The 16,187-nt window shown below is 45.9% G+C and overlaps 1 protein-coding gene across 5 annotated transcripts in view; it reads left to right on the forward strand.

Annotated features, from left to right (window-relative positions):
* Positions 1 to 16,187, forward strand: part of LOC126263220 (alpha-aspartyl dipeptidase) — a 45,535-nt gene that overhangs the window by 11,135 nt on the left and 18,213 nt on the right. For all 5 annotated transcript variants that reach the window (XM_049960294.1, XM_049960292.1, XM_049960291.1 and 2 more), the window contains 2 exons: positions 1,252 to 1,406; positions 1,493 to 1,666. In XM_049960294.1, the coding sequence (XP_049816251.1) occupies positions 1,252 to 1,406; positions 1,493 to 1,666 (329 nt within the window). The remainder of the gene's footprint in view (positions 1 to 1,251; positions 1,407 to 1,492; positions 1,667 to 16,187) is intronic.

Raw genomic sequence — 16,187 nt, forward strand, 5'->3', positions numbered from 1 at the left:
ATTCCCATTCCACACTGTTCCAAACACCCATGATTATTAGTTTTTCACCTCCTTTCACATACTGAATTATGCTTTTCGTATCACCACAATGCCACCCATGCAATGGATGTAGGGGAGGGAGGGGGCTTAGATGTGGAAGTATGGATTACTTTTAATATTTTGGAAGTCAAATGGTGACTTGTAAGTAGCCACAAAAAGTTCCAGTTCTGTGCTTGCTAAAAACCAGCATAATACCAATTTTTAAATCATTATCTTCATAGAAAGACGCCTGGCAACACTATATTTTTTCCTTTCCCTAAGAGTTAGTGGGGAGGGGGTTGGGGAGGGGACATGGCCCCCCTTGTCCCCTCGAATGGGTACACTTATATTGTTGTGCAATTTTTCTGTCTCTTCATCTACTGTTTGTGTGTTTACCTGAGCTATTGCCATTTCTGTCATCAGTTTGCTGTCAATTCTGATGAGAATAATCCTCATCTTGTTTGCGTTTTACTTCACTTATTATTCCTACATATGGACTGAACGTTTGCATTTCCCTTTTCAGATTTTCTAGCCTCCCTACCAGATTAAGACTTCTGAAATTCCATACTCCAACTCCTGTATGTTGGTTACCCAATCTTTTCTCTGCATTTATCTCCCCCATGGCCATCCTCTACTGGAGATGTGAGTGGCAGGGCACTAATCAGAGTTTTTTTGACATTGTAGAGATAATAATGACACTTTTTCCAGTTGTAGGCTATATGCCCTGTGGATACACATTATTTGGCTTTAATGCAGGGATTGCCTTCTGCAGCCTCATGTTGTTGATTTTTCTGTCCTCTAGGAGCAGTTTCCACTCAAAGGGCAAAAGTGTGCACCAAGCCTCTATCTGCTCTTTCATCCTCTTTGCAAGTCTGTTGACAGAATGAGGATATTTCTGTATAACAGAGGTTTTCAGCAGCCATTGATGATGATTTTTATTCAAAATTGAAATAGTTTCTGTGATCAAGCCATGAACCATAGAATGTTTTGGTTACTAGCCACTCCTGTCCTTCCTTTCTTCCAGCTCCCCTCTAAGTGGCTGCCTTCCTGCTTATTTTTGATTTGCAAGAAATAAATCTGAGCTCTGGAGTTTAAATGTTAGTTTTCAATTGCATCTAACCAGCCACACACATTTTAAATTTCATTTCTGAGTTTGGTGTTCACTGATAGGTGTATTTTTAGGCTTTCATTTTGCCATGTACTGTTGTTACTTAATTTAATTTTTTGAAATAGGCTTCAAAGTTAAAGGTATTCATGAAATGGACAATCCTGTATCAGCAGTAGCCAAGGCAGAGGCTGTGTTTATAGGAGGAGGAAATACCTTTCAGCTACTAAAGAGCCTATATGACAACAAAATTGTGGAACCTATTCAACAGAGAGTGTTAAAGGTACTCACAATTTAAATAATATGAAATCTTTTGAAAGTTTACTTCTCACTACAAAATGCAGTTATTCTTATTTGTTTAATTTCCAGGATGGGATGCCTTACATAGGAAGTAGTGCTGGAACAAATGTCGCTACTGTCAGCATTTGCACAACAAATGATATGCCTATAGTGTATCCACCAACTTTCCAGGCACTTTCACTTGTACCTTTTAATATCAATCCACATTATTTGGACCCTGACCCTTCTTCCAAGCACATGGGGGTAAGTGTTTGATAATTCTTGGAAGTGTATCACTTTGAAAAATAATTTATTGCTTTGCCATTTTCATTTCGGAGATAGAGAACTGTATTCCTTCTGGTGAACATGACCCAATAAAGTTCTTTTGTGCAATCATGAAAACAACTGACACAAAATATTACTCCAGTGTAAGGCACCTTATTCAAATGTCAAACTGACAAGACATCGTATGTGTGAACCAAACTGACTAGAACATGTAAATTTGAAGCTAATGATATTTTAATGCATTTAGAACATTTTTCTACTGCAGAAAATCACTTGAAAATACCCTAAAAGGCAGGAACTAGCTGTGTACCAATAAAATAATGCAACAGAAGTGGAAATATGCCACCTTACTTAGTCTGTATTTCATAATCAGGTATTAGCAACAAACTTAAAGTACTAGACAGAGAGAACTGTGATGGGAAAATTTTCCAGGGAAGAATATGGAGAGGAAACTCTTTAAACCTAACTTGAAGACAGAAGACTATGTGAAGGTTGATGTTGTTGTTGTTGTTGTTGTGGTGGTGGTGGTGGTGGTGGTGGTGGTGGTGGTGGTCTTCAGTCCAGAGACTGGTTTGACGCAGCTCTCCATGCTACTCTATCCTGTGCAAACTTCATCATCTCCAAGTACCTACTGCAACTGACAGCCTTCTGAATCTGCTTAGTATATTCCTCTCATGATCTCGCTCTACGATTTTTACCCTCCACGCTGTCCTCCAATACTAAATATGTGATCTCTTGATGCCTCTGAATATGCCCCACCAACCAATCCCTTCTTCTAGTCAAGTTGTGCCACAAATTCCTCTTCTCCCCAATTCTATTCAGTACCTCCTCATTAGTTACATGATCTACCCATCTAATCTTCAGCATTCTTCTGTAGCATGACATTTCGAAAGCTTCTACTCTCTTCTTGTCTAAGCTATTTATCATCCATGTTTCACTTCCATACATGGCTACACTCCATACTAATACTTCCAGAAAAGATTTCCTGACACTTAAATCTACACTCAATATTAACAAACTTCTTTTCTTCAGAAACGCTTTCCTTGCCATTGCCAGTCTACATTTTATATCCTCTCTACTTTGACCATCATCAGTTATTTTCCCCAAATAACTCATTTACTACTTTAAGTGTCTCATTCCTGATCTAATTCCCTCAGCATCACCTGATCCAATTCGACTACATTCCATTATCCTCATTTTGCTTATGTTGATGTTCATCTTATATCCTCCTTTCAAGACAGTCCTTTCCGTTCAACTGCACTTCCATGTCCTTTGGTGTGTCTGACAGAATTACAATGTCATAGGCAAACCTCAAAGTTTTTATTTCTTCTCCATGGATTTTAATTCCTACTCCATTTTTTCTTTTGTTTCCTTTACTACTTGATCAATATATAGATGATATTATTATGGCATAATTAGAATCAAATCCAAGTCTGAAAGCTGGGTTATCAGTGAAGTCCAACACTTGGCACTGTGAGCATGATTATTACGAACACAAATATGCAACCAGAACTGACGTCCTGGGCAGAGCATGCTGCTATTCGAGCAAAATCAAGCATTTCAGAATACACAAACATAACAAACATAAAAAATTTCAAGAATTTTCCAGAAATGATAATTACTAAATAACCAATAATTTCAGGTGGTTGGGTTTGAACTGGCAACATGGCAGCACATCAGCAAGCAATGCTAGTTCTTAAGTCACACTACATGCGGCACAGCTCACACGATTGCTTCCATTCCTGGAGAAACAGCATCACTGTTTCAGAAGCTGTTATTGGAATCAGCTGCAGCATCCTGATCTCTATCCTGTCAATGGTCCTGTTATGGAAGCACTGGTAGACCCTTGTATTTTGATCGCATTGTCATATCCCCTGCACTGTTGAAAGTAGCCCCCACCCATTGAAGATTCACAGTTGTTGAGTGATTCTTCAGTTTCCCTTTGTGAAAGTGCGTGTCAGAACTGCAGGAATGCTTCATATGGAGAACATAGGCAAGACCTCTACACTTTTGTCTTCTTGATGAAGGGTCATAATCCTCAACTTCTTATGTGACATCTGACAAAGGATTCAGTATGGCCCAAAGTACATCTTTAGTAACTTTTTCATTAATGCCACTTTCCGCACAGGTTTAAGAATCCAGTGCTCTTGGTCTTTCTCCTGGGCATCAAGGGTCCATATCCTTTGTCATTTCAGCTTTGTGACTGTTGAGCAGAAAGAATGATGCAAAGCCTATTGTGTCTTACTTTCCTTACTTGTGAACATCACGACAGGCAGTATTTTACCCCAATCTCTCTGTTCAACATCAACATACATCGAGAGCATGTCTGTCAAAGTCTTATTAAAATGTTCTGTGAGATCATTTGTTTGTGTATGGTAGGCAGTTATCGCTCAGTGCTTGATATTGCAACATGAAATTATCTTTGATACAGGTTCATACTGGAAAAGTTTCTCACATTCAGAGATCATTACACAGGGTGTTCTGTGCTTCCAAATGATGCCTTCTACCAGAAACATTGCAGTTTGTGGAGATTTGGCAGTTGGCATAGCTCTGGAGACAGCACAGAGGCGAGGAAGTCAGTGCAGACTATTATCCCTTGATTCCCGTTTGTCGACTTTGGGTACCTTCCCAAGAGGTGGATTCCATTTCAGTGAATTGATGCTGCTGCTAGTAGGATCAGTACCCTCCCAGTGGCTAAAGCGGCACATGCTTCCGTCACTGACATATCTCATGGTGGCTCACATAGGGCCTTACAGATTGGTAGAGACCTTCAGAATGCCAGCCAGCTGCACAACCGCTATGCTGCACTGCATGCAGTACCGCTCACAGTGACATGTATTGCATCTGTAAGTCTTAACAATGAGACATAAACTACAGTTCATCATGTATTAGATAGTTCTCATTGTTTTCTCTGCACTTTACAAATATTCTGAAATGAGATTCTGCATTCCTTTAAGTTACTGTTATTGCTGCTGCTGTTGTTGTTTTCAGCCTGAGGACTGGTAAGCTGCATTTCTCCATGCTAGTCATCTTGTGCAATTTTCTTCATCTATGCATAACTATTTCAACCTAAATTCACATGAACCTGCTTGCTCTAGTCAAGCCTTGGTCTCCATTTAAAATTTTTACTCCCCCCCCCCCCCCCCCCACACACACACACTACTCTTCATCACCAAATTAACTTCTAGTTAATGCCTCATTTGTTCTATCAACCAATCCTTTCTTTTGATTGAGTTGTGCCATAAAACTCTTTTCTCTGCAGTTCAATTCAGTATCCTTCATTAGTTGTTCATTCTACCCTTGTAATCTTCAGCATTCTCTTGTAGTATAACATTTCAAAAGCTGCTATTCTCTTGCCTGTAGGCCTGCTGTTTATCATCCATACTTCTCTGCCACATAAGGTTACACTCAAGACAAATACTTTTGGAGAAGACTTGCTAACACTTAAATTTATATTCAAAGTTAAAATATTTCTCTTTTTCAGAAATACATTTCTTCCTTTTTCCAGTCTGCATTTTATATCTTCTCTACTTCAGCCATTGTCGATTGGCTTCCTTGCCAAATAGCAAAACTCGTCTACTACTATTCGTCTCTCATTTCCTAATTTAATTCCCTCAGCATCACCTGATATGATTAGATTACATTCCATAATCCTTGTTTTAGTTTTGTTGATTTCATCTTGTTATATCTTTTTCAAGACAATTCCCATTGAATTCAACTTACTCCACTAGCAGACTGCATGACACTGATTGATAATAAAATTTAGGAAAACATCACAACTTTATTCCGGTGTGCTCTTGTCTCGAACTATTTTATGTTTAACAAGAATTGTTTTGCACAGACCGACAGGACCTCTGTTGGAAGCCCTCTCTCTTCTTAGGTGGGCAGTTGTTTTGTGGAGGATTTTGAGGAAAGAGTTCTGGAATCAGCAGCCTTTAAACCAAATGTTTTTGGACGTATTTTGATTCTTTCAGACTGTGGGCCCAAGGATAGGAAAAAATAATGGAGTTTTTAGATATCTCCACTTCATTCGTAATAACAGCCAGTTTACCATGTAAACAGGAAGGTATGGTTTTATTCTGTTCTCAGATGTTATGTTTAGACAGAATAATGATGGCTCTCGTGGTCTTCCATTTAGTGTAAGGCAACTCGCACCAAATATTTACAGCCTTGGAATTGTCATTATCTGTCACGGTGTGAGGGTATACTTAAGACCCTTGCACTTACGCACATACAGTTTCCAATTCTGAGGATTTGCATAAGGAGCTTGCTCATCGAAGAGCAGGCTTCATGAAATGTGGATACTCCACCCAGCAGATGAACAGGACGTTATCATTTAAAAAAAAAAAACTGCAATCAGACAAGATTGTATAAAATGAAATTTGTGACTGGATTAAGAATTTTTTTTGTAGAGAGGGTGCAGCGTGTCATCTTGTATGGAGAGTCATTGTCAGATGTAGAAATAACTTCGGGTATGACACACGGAAGTTGGGACCCTTGCTGCTCGTGTTGTACGTTAATGACCTTGAGTACAATATTAATAGTAACCTCAGAGTTTTTGCAGATGACAGTTTTCTATAGTGAAGTACTGTCTCAAAGAAACTGCATAAATATTCGGTCAGATCTTGATAAGAATTCAAAGTGGTGCAAAGATTGGCAACCTGCTATAATGTTCAGAAATGTAAAATTATGCACTTCACAAAACTAATAAATGTAGAATCCTATGATTATAATGTCACTGATTCACAGCTGGTATTGGCCAACTCCTACAAATGCGTGGGTGTAACACTTCATAGGGATGTGAAATGGAATGATCCCATAGGTTTGGTCATGGATAAAGCAGATGGTAGACATCAGTTTATTGATAGCACATTGCGAAAATGCCATCATTGCATACAAATCACTCGTTTGACACAACTGGAATATTGCTGATGTGTGTGGGGCCCGTAGCAAATAGGACTAACAGGTGATACTGTACATATATGGAGAAGGGCATCACATATGGTCACAGGTTTATTTGATCCATGGGACAGTGTCACAGAGATGCTGAAGAAACTGAAGTAGCAGATTCCGGAAAATAGATATAAACTATCCCAAGAAAGCCTACAGACAAAGTTTCAGGAACCGGCTGTAAATGGCAGTTCGTGGAATATACTACAACCCCATACTTATCACTCACATAGGGATCATGAACCCACTCCCTCCCCTTCTAAGACACCAGACCTTCTTAAATCATTGAAAGATGCTTTATTATTGGAGAAGGTTGAAGTATGTAAAATACCCTGCCAGTGTGACACGGCTGATGTAGCTAAGACCACACACTCCATGGAAGAACACTGTAAAACATTAATGCTGCACTTGCCTTTTGCAGTTCACCAAGTCTTTCATCACTGCACGTTGCTTATCCACCAGTCATTCAACAAAATGCGGTAATAAAACTATTTTGAACACTGTTAATTCTTTTTGATTTCCTTCATTAGCATCTAAGGAGATACGCATGGCAGAAACCTTATTAAATGGAACACTGACTGTCATCTGGATAACACAAGGAATCCCATTATTTCCATGATTTACTCCCAGTGAAGACAATAGACAATGCCAAGGGCCATGGTGAGTGGCAACCCACTGAACATCAGAGTTTTGCACTTCTACCATCAAGGATGCTCCTTGCTGGCAGTATAGTTGGACTTGCAATTACAATTGTGACACACATGTGCTAATAAATTGTGTGACATCAGTAGCTGATGTGTCTTTGACACCTCACCTTAAGATGTATGTCAGGTGCCCAGATGGAATATTGTGTGTCGCAGTAAATGATAAATGGCTCCACTTCTGAATCATCATCATTGAGTATTCAGTAAAATATTCACATGCTAATTCCATATAAACAGCTTGTGAGCAGTTTTGATAAGTAAAAGAAAAGTGTAGACACATGTCTCAAGGTTCATCAGAACCTTTTCTGTCTCCTAGGCGACTCACCACTTTTCGGTGGGTTCGTGCTTAGCTACCAGGGTCCCCAGCCTTTGCAGTCTCTTTTCCCTTCTGTGCTGCATGTCTATCCTCTTGCTATTCCTTTTCCCCCTCCCTTGGGGAACATGTCTGGGGCATTTTTGGGAATGTGTTCCACATTTTCAGTAGCTGACATAAGAACAGTCTCACCACTGTTTTTCATTTCCTTTTTCCTTTCTTCATTCATCTTCTCTTGTCCTTCCTCCACTTTGGCATTTGAAGCTCCTCTCTTTCCTTCCTCCTGGCTGTGTGCTCCTGAAGGCTGACATGTAAAGGTGACTGGATAATGCGTAATTCCCAGCCCTGGGTCAACAGGTAGGGTTCCCATCTCACCCTGGTACAGGCCAGGCCCATGGAGGGGTGATTGCCTGAGCTGCTACCTTCCCAAATTGCCAATTGGTCCCTCTGTGAGGTGTTCGGGAGATATGAGAGCCCCCGTCTGACGGGGGGCCACCAGTTGGAAGGAGTGCACCATCAGAGATGCTGGTAATCATGGGGCATTTTCTCACAATGAGCCAATCATCATCTTCACAGTCAACATCTAGCAGAGGTAAACCGAATGAAGCTCCCAATTCAAAGAACCTCCCAGCTCCACCACAGTTCCACGTGGTTTTACATGCTGAAGACGGTCAGCCCCTCGCAATGGTAAATTCATTTGTTGCTCAGAAAGGTGTTGATGCAGTTGCCAGCCTAGCCCTGTGAAATCCTTCTCTCATTTACGCAATGGCACTTTGCTTTTGGAGACTATTTCTGATTCTCAAGCACAATGACAGCTTGCCACGTCACTTCTCCATGGGTATCCTATTCTTGTTGAGTTCCATAGAACTTTGAATTCTTCCCGTGGTGTCACTTACACTAGGATGCTCAATGGTCTGACTGAAGCAGAAATCCAGACATACCTCTCTGATCAGGATGTCATTGCGTCCATCAGGTGATTAAAAAGGTAGATGCATCCGTAGTGCCCACACGCACCCTTTTTCTCACCTTTGATTGAGTGAAGCTTCTGTCCAAGATCAAAGGAGGCTATGAAGTTATCATAGTCAGACTGTACATTCCCAACCCAATGCACTGCTATGAGTGTCATCATTTCAGCCACACTCAAACGACTTGTCAACGCCCGGCCAAATGTGTACCCTCTGATAGGGATGCGCACGAGGGCAACTGTCCTCCTCCTTCTCCCCACTGTATCAACTGTAATGATGACCATGCCACCTCCTCTCAAGATTGTCCCGTGTATCTCAATGAGTGGGCTGTCCAGGAGATCTGAGTAGAGGAAAATGTGCCTTACCCGGTTGCTCGCAAGTTATTGGCTAGTTGCATACCCTGCGTTCTACCATCTGCCACTTACAGTACTGTTCTTGCTACATCTCACTCCATGAAGGACATGGCCATGCAGACCTGTGACCTCAAATTCAGCACTGTGGTTGTGAAATCGCCCAGTGTCATGGTAGCATCGCTGTCTCTTTTTCCAGCTATGCAAAAAGCCACCAACCATTCACCTCCCAAGGCGAAGTCACCTGCTACACCACCGGCAAGCCGGGGAGGATGGAAGGAATACTCCCACAAAGACTTCTTATGTCCCTCCAGCCAACAAACATCTGAGTCTTCCTCTGCCAACCAAAAAGGCTCCAAGAAGTGAAACAAAGGCAAATGGTCTCCCCTTCGCCGACTTGGAGATCCTCTTCAATGGTGTCGCCTAGTCAACCTCTGTGTCACCGGTGCGCACAGCCATCCATTTTTCTGTCCTGGACTCCGCAGCTCGACAGAGAGAGAAAGTTGACACCACTGTAGATCTCATGGAGCAGTATCCTCCAGCCACTGCCTCCTGTAGCAGTGAATCTTTGAAGGCTGGCACTTGGCAGCCACTGAGGTGACACCCCTTCATTTTTTTCCTCCCCCCTTCCTTCGTCATGACTCTCCTTCAATGGAACGTTCAACGCCTTCGATCAAACAAAGAGAATTTATGGCTACTCTCAGAATCACAGTGTCTACTTGTTCTCTGCCTACAGGAAGCAAAATTGTGTCTTCACAACCGTTTTGAGCTCTAACATTTCTTCCCAGTCTGTTTTGACTTTTCCCTCAAGGACGGCTTTCCATCTCGTAAGGGAGTCATGGTGCTCATACAGGATGACAGTCATAGTTATCCTATCTCCATGACTACCCACCTTCAAGCTGTTGCAGTTTGCCTTCTCCTTTCTGACTTGACATTTTCCGTTCGCATCATTTACATCCCTCCATCATTCAGTGTCACCAGGGCAGATTTCCTCCAGCATATTGGGCAGCTACCTCACCCCTTTCTGCTGCTCGGTGACTTTAATGTGCACCATCCCATTTGGGGTTCTCTCAGAACCTGTCGGAGAGATGCCCTTATGGCTGACCTTCTCAATCAACATAACCTCCTCTGCCTTAACAAGGAAGCACGCACATTCCTTTCCGACTCCACACACACTTATTGCGATTTGGACCTATCCTCCTTCACTGCCCAACTTGCTCATTGTCTTTAGTGGTCCGTTCTCTCTGACACATACTCGAGTGTACATTTCCCATGTGCTATCCGTTTGCTGACTTCTACCCCACCTCTGTGCACACCCAAATGGCAGCTTACTAAGGCTGACTGGAGGCTTTACTCCTCCCTGGCCATCTTCATTGAACATTTCCCCAGTTGTGATGACTAGGTAGAATATCTTACAAATGTTATCCTCATCTCCGCAGAACATTACATTCCTCGTACTTGCTCTTTACCATGCCGCCCGCAGAACATTACATTCCTCGTACTTGCTCTTTACCATGCCATGTCCCGGTCCCTCCCCCCTGCGGGTCCGGGGATTAGAATAGGCCCGAGGTATTCCTGCCTGTCGTAAGAGGCGACTAAAAGGAGTCCCTCCCCCTCAAGGGGGTAGTTAGCGCCTGCATCCGGAGACGGACGGTTCCACGACCTCTATTTGCGGTCATTTTGCTTTTTCACTTCTCGTTTCTTCCTTCCTTTGGTTGGTTCCTTTCTTTGCTCTTCTCCACCTCACTGTCTTCCTTACACTTTCCCCTGCAAAATCTCCTTGCCCTTTCATTGCCTTCTTCTCCTTGCCTTCTCATTGCCTTCTTCTCCTTGTCTTCTCATTGCCTTCTCATTGCCTTCTCCTTGCCTTCTCCTTGCCTTCTCATTGCCTTCTTCTCCTTGCCTACTCATTGCCTTCTTCTCCTTGCCTTCTCTGGTCTCCGCCTCGGCGTTTGAGACAGTCTGTCCTCTCTCTCTCTCTCTCTCTCCTTTTTCCTCTTCTTCCTTCCTCCCTGTGCGCGCCTGAAGGCCGAACCACGCGTTCGCACGAGTAGCCGGTGACGGGGTAACGCGTAATTCCCCGCCCTGGGTAGACATGTAAGGCACGCGCGTACCCCCTGGTAAAGGCCAGGCCCGGGGAGGGGTGATTGCCTGAGCTGATACCTTCTGACCATGCCGATTGGTCCCTCCGTCTGTTTCTCGGGAGGTGTGACCTGAGGTGTAAACATTCACCTAAGGCGGGAGTGCCCTCTGAGAGGGTCCCCACAAGGAAGGAACGCGCCATCGGAGACGCTGGCAATCATGGGGGATTCCTCCGCAATGGATTCCACTCCATCTCTCTCGACTTCTGCCCAAAAACGGAAACGTGACCAGCTACCAGTGACAAAAGTACTACCGCCTGCCCCACAGTTCCTCGTCGTTTCTCGATCTGAGGACGGAAAGGATTTTTCCTCTGTCAACCCTTTCGTTATCCAGAAGGGCGTAGATGCCATAGCCGGATCTGTTAAATCTTGTACCAGGTTGCGTAACGGTACCTTATTACTCGAAACTGAGAGCGCCTTTCAGGCACAAAAACTGCTTCGGGCCACACTCCTGTACACGTTCCCTGTCCGGGTGGAGGCTCACCGAACTTTGAATTCGTCTCGTGGTGTGGGCTATACTAGATCCCTCGACGGCTTGACTGACGACGAGATTCAATCTTTCCTCGCTGAGCAGGGCGTGACGGCTGTCCATAGGGTCATGAAAAAGGTCAACAATGACCTTGTACCGACCCGGACACTTTTTTTGACCTTTGATAGTGTTAAGCTGCCATCGCGCATCAAGGCGGGCTACGAGGTTATTTCTGTTCGCCTCTATGTCCCGACACCTACGTGCTGCTACCAGTGTCAGCGTTTCAGCCACACTCGACAGTCTTGTTCCAATGCGGCTAAATGTGTCACTTGTGGCAGGGATGCCCATGAGGGTGACTGTCCACCTCCGTCTCCTCGTTGTGTGAACTGTCAGGGTGACCATGCCGCATCCTCCCGCGACTGTCCTGTCTATAAGGAAGAACGCTGTATCCAGGAAATTCGGGTCAAAGAGAAAGTGTCTACCTCGGCTGCTCGCAAGCTATTGGCTAGTAGGAAGCCCACGCTGCTCCCAGCGGGGAAATACAGTACTGTCCTCGCCTCTCCTCGGACTACCAGGGAGGTGGCAACCCAGACATGCGATCTGACCTTCAGCACCACGGTCGTCCGTTCGGCCAGTGCTAAGATCGCGCGGTCGACATCTCCTCTTCCTCCCATCACCCCACAGGCACCAGCCCCTTCATCAGCTTCTGCTAAGACGAAGACCCAGAAGTCAGATGCACGGGCCTTCAAGAAGGAACCGTCCCGTGCAGACTTCCTACGTACCTCGACCTCACAGCCTTCGACCGGTACTTCCACCAAACGACCTTCCAAGAAGGCAAATAGGAAGCACAGTTCTCCTTCTCCGCCACGGCGCATTTCTTCTCCTGCGCCACCCAGCGGTTGCCGCCCGAGGCCGTCATCCGTTTCGCCTGGCCGCACCACTGGTAGCCAAACATCTGGCCGTTCACCGGCGGAGGAAGCTCCCCCTCCCGGCCATCTTTCCAAGATGGCCGATGAACCTATAGACCCAATGGACGATGACTGTCCGCCTACTGATAGCGGCAGTGCTCGCTCGAAGCCAGGCCCTCAGCGGCCTTCGAGGTGACCCCTTCTTTCATCTTCCATTTTCTTTTCTTACGATGGCACTTATTCACTGGAATATTCGCAGCATTCGCTCCAACCGAGAGGACTTGAAGTTGCTGCTCCGCTTGCACTGTCCGCTCGTCGTCGCCCTCCAGGAAACGAAGCTACGCCCTTGCGATCAAATTGCCTTGGCACACTACACCTCTGTGCGTTTTGACCTACCCCCTGTGGTAGGTATCTCAGCTCATGGAGGGGTTATGTTGCTGGTCCGGGATGATATTTACTGCGATCCCATCACGTTGCACACCGGCCTGCAGGCAGTTGCCATCCGCATTACTCTCCCCACTTTTACATTTTCCATTTGTACCGTTTACACTCCATCGTCGTCTGCCGTTACCAGGGCAGACATGATGCAACTTATTGCTCAGCTACCTGCACCATTTTTGTTAACTGGAGACTTCAATGCCCACCATCCCCTTTGGGGCTCTCCAGCATCCTGCCCGAGGGGCTCCCTGTTAGCAGACCTTTTCAACCAGCTCAATCTTGTCTGCCTCAATACTGGCGCCCCTACTTTTCTTTCGGACACATCTCACACCTATTCCCATTTAGACCTCTCTATATGTACTCTCCAACTTGCACGCCGGTTCGAGTGGTATGCACTTTCTGATACATATTCGAGCGACCACTTCCCGTGTGTTATCCATCTCCTGCAGCATAACCCCTCTCCGTGCTCATCTAGTTGGAACATCTCCAAAGCAGACTGGGGGATCTTCTCTTCCAGGGTGACCTTTCAGGATCAAACATTCACAAGCTGCGATAGTCAGGTCGCACACCTCACGGACGTCATTCTCACTGCTGCTGAATATTCCATCCCTCACCCTACTTCTTCTCCATGTCGCGTACCGGTCCCCTGGTGGACCGCGGCATGTAGAGACGCTTTATGTGCTCGTCGACGTGCTTTACGCACCTTTAAACGCCAGCCTACAGTGGCGAATTGTATCAATTATAAGCGATTACGTGCACAGTGTCGTCGTATTATTAAAGAAAGCAAGAAAGCCAGCTGGGCTGCTTTCACAAGCACCTTCAACAGTTTTACTCTTTCTTCTGTTGTCTGGGGTAGCCTGCGCCGGCTATCTGGCACTAAGGTCCACTCACCAGTTTCTGGCTTGACGGTCGCGAATGACGTCCTTGTGGCCCCTGAGGCTGTCTCCAATGCCTTCGGCCGCTTTTTCGCAGAGGTTTCGAGCTCCGCTCATTACCACCCTGCCTTCCTCCCCCGCAAACAGGCAGAGGAGGCTAGGCCACCTAACTTCCGCTCCTCGAATCGTGAAAGCTATAATGCCCCATTCACCATGCGGGAACTCGAAAACGCACTTGGCCGATCACGGTCCTCCGCTCCAGGGCCTGATTCTATTCATATTCAGATGCTGAAGAACCTTTCTCCTGCGGGTAAAGATTTTCTTCTTCGTACTTACAATCGCATCTGGATTGAGGGACATGTTCCCGCATGCTGGCGCGAGTCTATTGTTGTCCCGATTCCTAAGCCGGGGAAGGCAAGCACTTGCCTTCCAGTTATCGACCCATCTCGCTTACCAGCTGTGTCTGTAAAGTGATGGAGCGAATGGTTAACTCTCGATTGGTTTGGCTGCTCGAGTCTCGACGCCTACTTACCAATGGGGCCTTCGCGGTCGCCTCCCTCTTTTTATTCGTTCCTTTTTAATGGGTCGACAGTTCAGGGTACGTGTGGGTTCTGTCCTGTCAGACACCTTTCGCCAGGAGAATGGGGTGCCACAGGGCTCAGTTTTGAGTGTCGCTCTCTTCGCCATAGCGATCAATCCAATAATGGATTGCCTCTCAGCTGATGTATCAGGCTCCCTTTTCGTGGACGATTTTACCATCTATTGCAGCGCGCAGCGTACGTGTCTCCTGGAGCGCTGTCTTCAGCGTTCTCTTGACCGTCTTTACTCCTGGAGTGTCGCCAATGGCTTCCGTTTTTCTGCCGAGAAGACGGTCTGTATTAATTTCTGGCGCTACAAAGAGTTTCTCCCACCGTCCTTAAGACTCGGTATCGTTGCTCTCCCATTCGTGGAGACAACAACATTTTTAGGTCTTACATTTGACAGGAAACTTAGTTGGTCTCCACATGTGTCATATTTGGCTGCCCGTTGTACCCGTTCTCTAAATGTCCTCCGTGTTCTCAGTGGTATGTCGTGGGGAGCGGATCGAACCGTCCTACTTCGCCTATATCGGTCGATCGTCCGCTCCAAGCTGGATTATGGGAGCTTCGTATACTCCTCTGCACGGCCATCCATCTTACGTCGCCTCAACTCCATACAACATCGGGGTTTACGACTTGCGATCGGAGCGTTTTATACTAGTCCCGTCGAGAGTCTTCATGCTGACGCTGGTGAGTTGCCACTCACCTACCGGCGCGATATACTGCTTTGTCGGTATGCCTGTCGGCTACTGGCAATGCCCGACCACCCGTCTTATCGTTCCTTTTTTGATGACTCTCTCGACAGTCAATACGAGTTGTATGTCTCTGCCCTGCTACCCCCTGGAGTTCGCTTTCGTCGCCTCCTTCAACACCTTAATTTTTCACTCCCTGCAACCTTTCGAGTGGGCGAGAGCCACACGCCACCTTGGCTCCAGGCTCCGGTTCGCGTCCACCTTGACCTCTGCTCGCTCCCGAAGGAGGTTACCCCCGGTTCGGTCTACCACTCCCGTTTTGTCGAACTTCGTTCGAAGTTCATTAATATGACCTTCATTTATACAGATGGCTCTAAGACCAATGACGAGGTCGGGTGTTCTTTTATTGTCGGGGCACAAAGTTTCAAATACCGGCTCCATGGCCATTGTTCGGTCTTCACAGCTGAGCTCTTTGCCTTCTATCAGGCTGTTCTTTACATCTGCCGCCACCGACATTCTGGATATATCATCTGCTCCGATTCCCTTAGCGCTATCCAGAGCCTCAGTGATCCGTGCCCGGTTCACCCTTTCATGCACCGGATCCAACGCTCTCTTCAGCAGCTGGTGGACGTCGGTTCTCCGGTTAGCTTTATGTGGGTTCCTGGCCATGTCGGTATCCCCGGGAACGAAGCTGCAGATGCCGCTGCCAAGGCTGCGGTCCTCCAGCCTCGGACAGCTTCTTGTTGTGTCCCTTCGTCAGATTGTAGCAGGGTAATTTGTCGGCGCATTTTATCGTTGTGGCATGCCGATTGGGCTGCACTTACAGACAACAAGCTTCGGGCCTTAAAACCTCTTCCCGTGGCTTGGACGTCCTCACGCCCTTCTCGGCGGGAGGAGGTAGTTTTGGCCCGGTTACGAATTGGACACTGCCTGTTCAGCCATCGCCATCTGCTGACGGCTGCGCCGGTGCCGTTCTGCCCATGTGGGCAATTGCTGACGGTCTGCCACATTTTAACGTCCTGTCCGGATTTTAACACCCTGCGTCTTGATCTTGGCCTGCCCTGTACTGTAGAAGCCATTTTAGCGGATGACCCACGAGCAGCTGCTCGCGTTCATT

Source organism: Schistocerca nitens, chromosome 6 (genome assembly GCF_023898315.1).
Source record: "Schistocerca nitens isolate TAMUIC-IGC-003100 chromosome 6, iqSchNite1.1, whole genome shotgun sequence".
In the NCBI taxonomy this organism is placed as follows: domain Eukaryota; kingdom Metazoa; phylum Arthropoda; class Insecta; order Orthoptera; family Acrididae; genus Schistocerca; species Schistocerca nitens.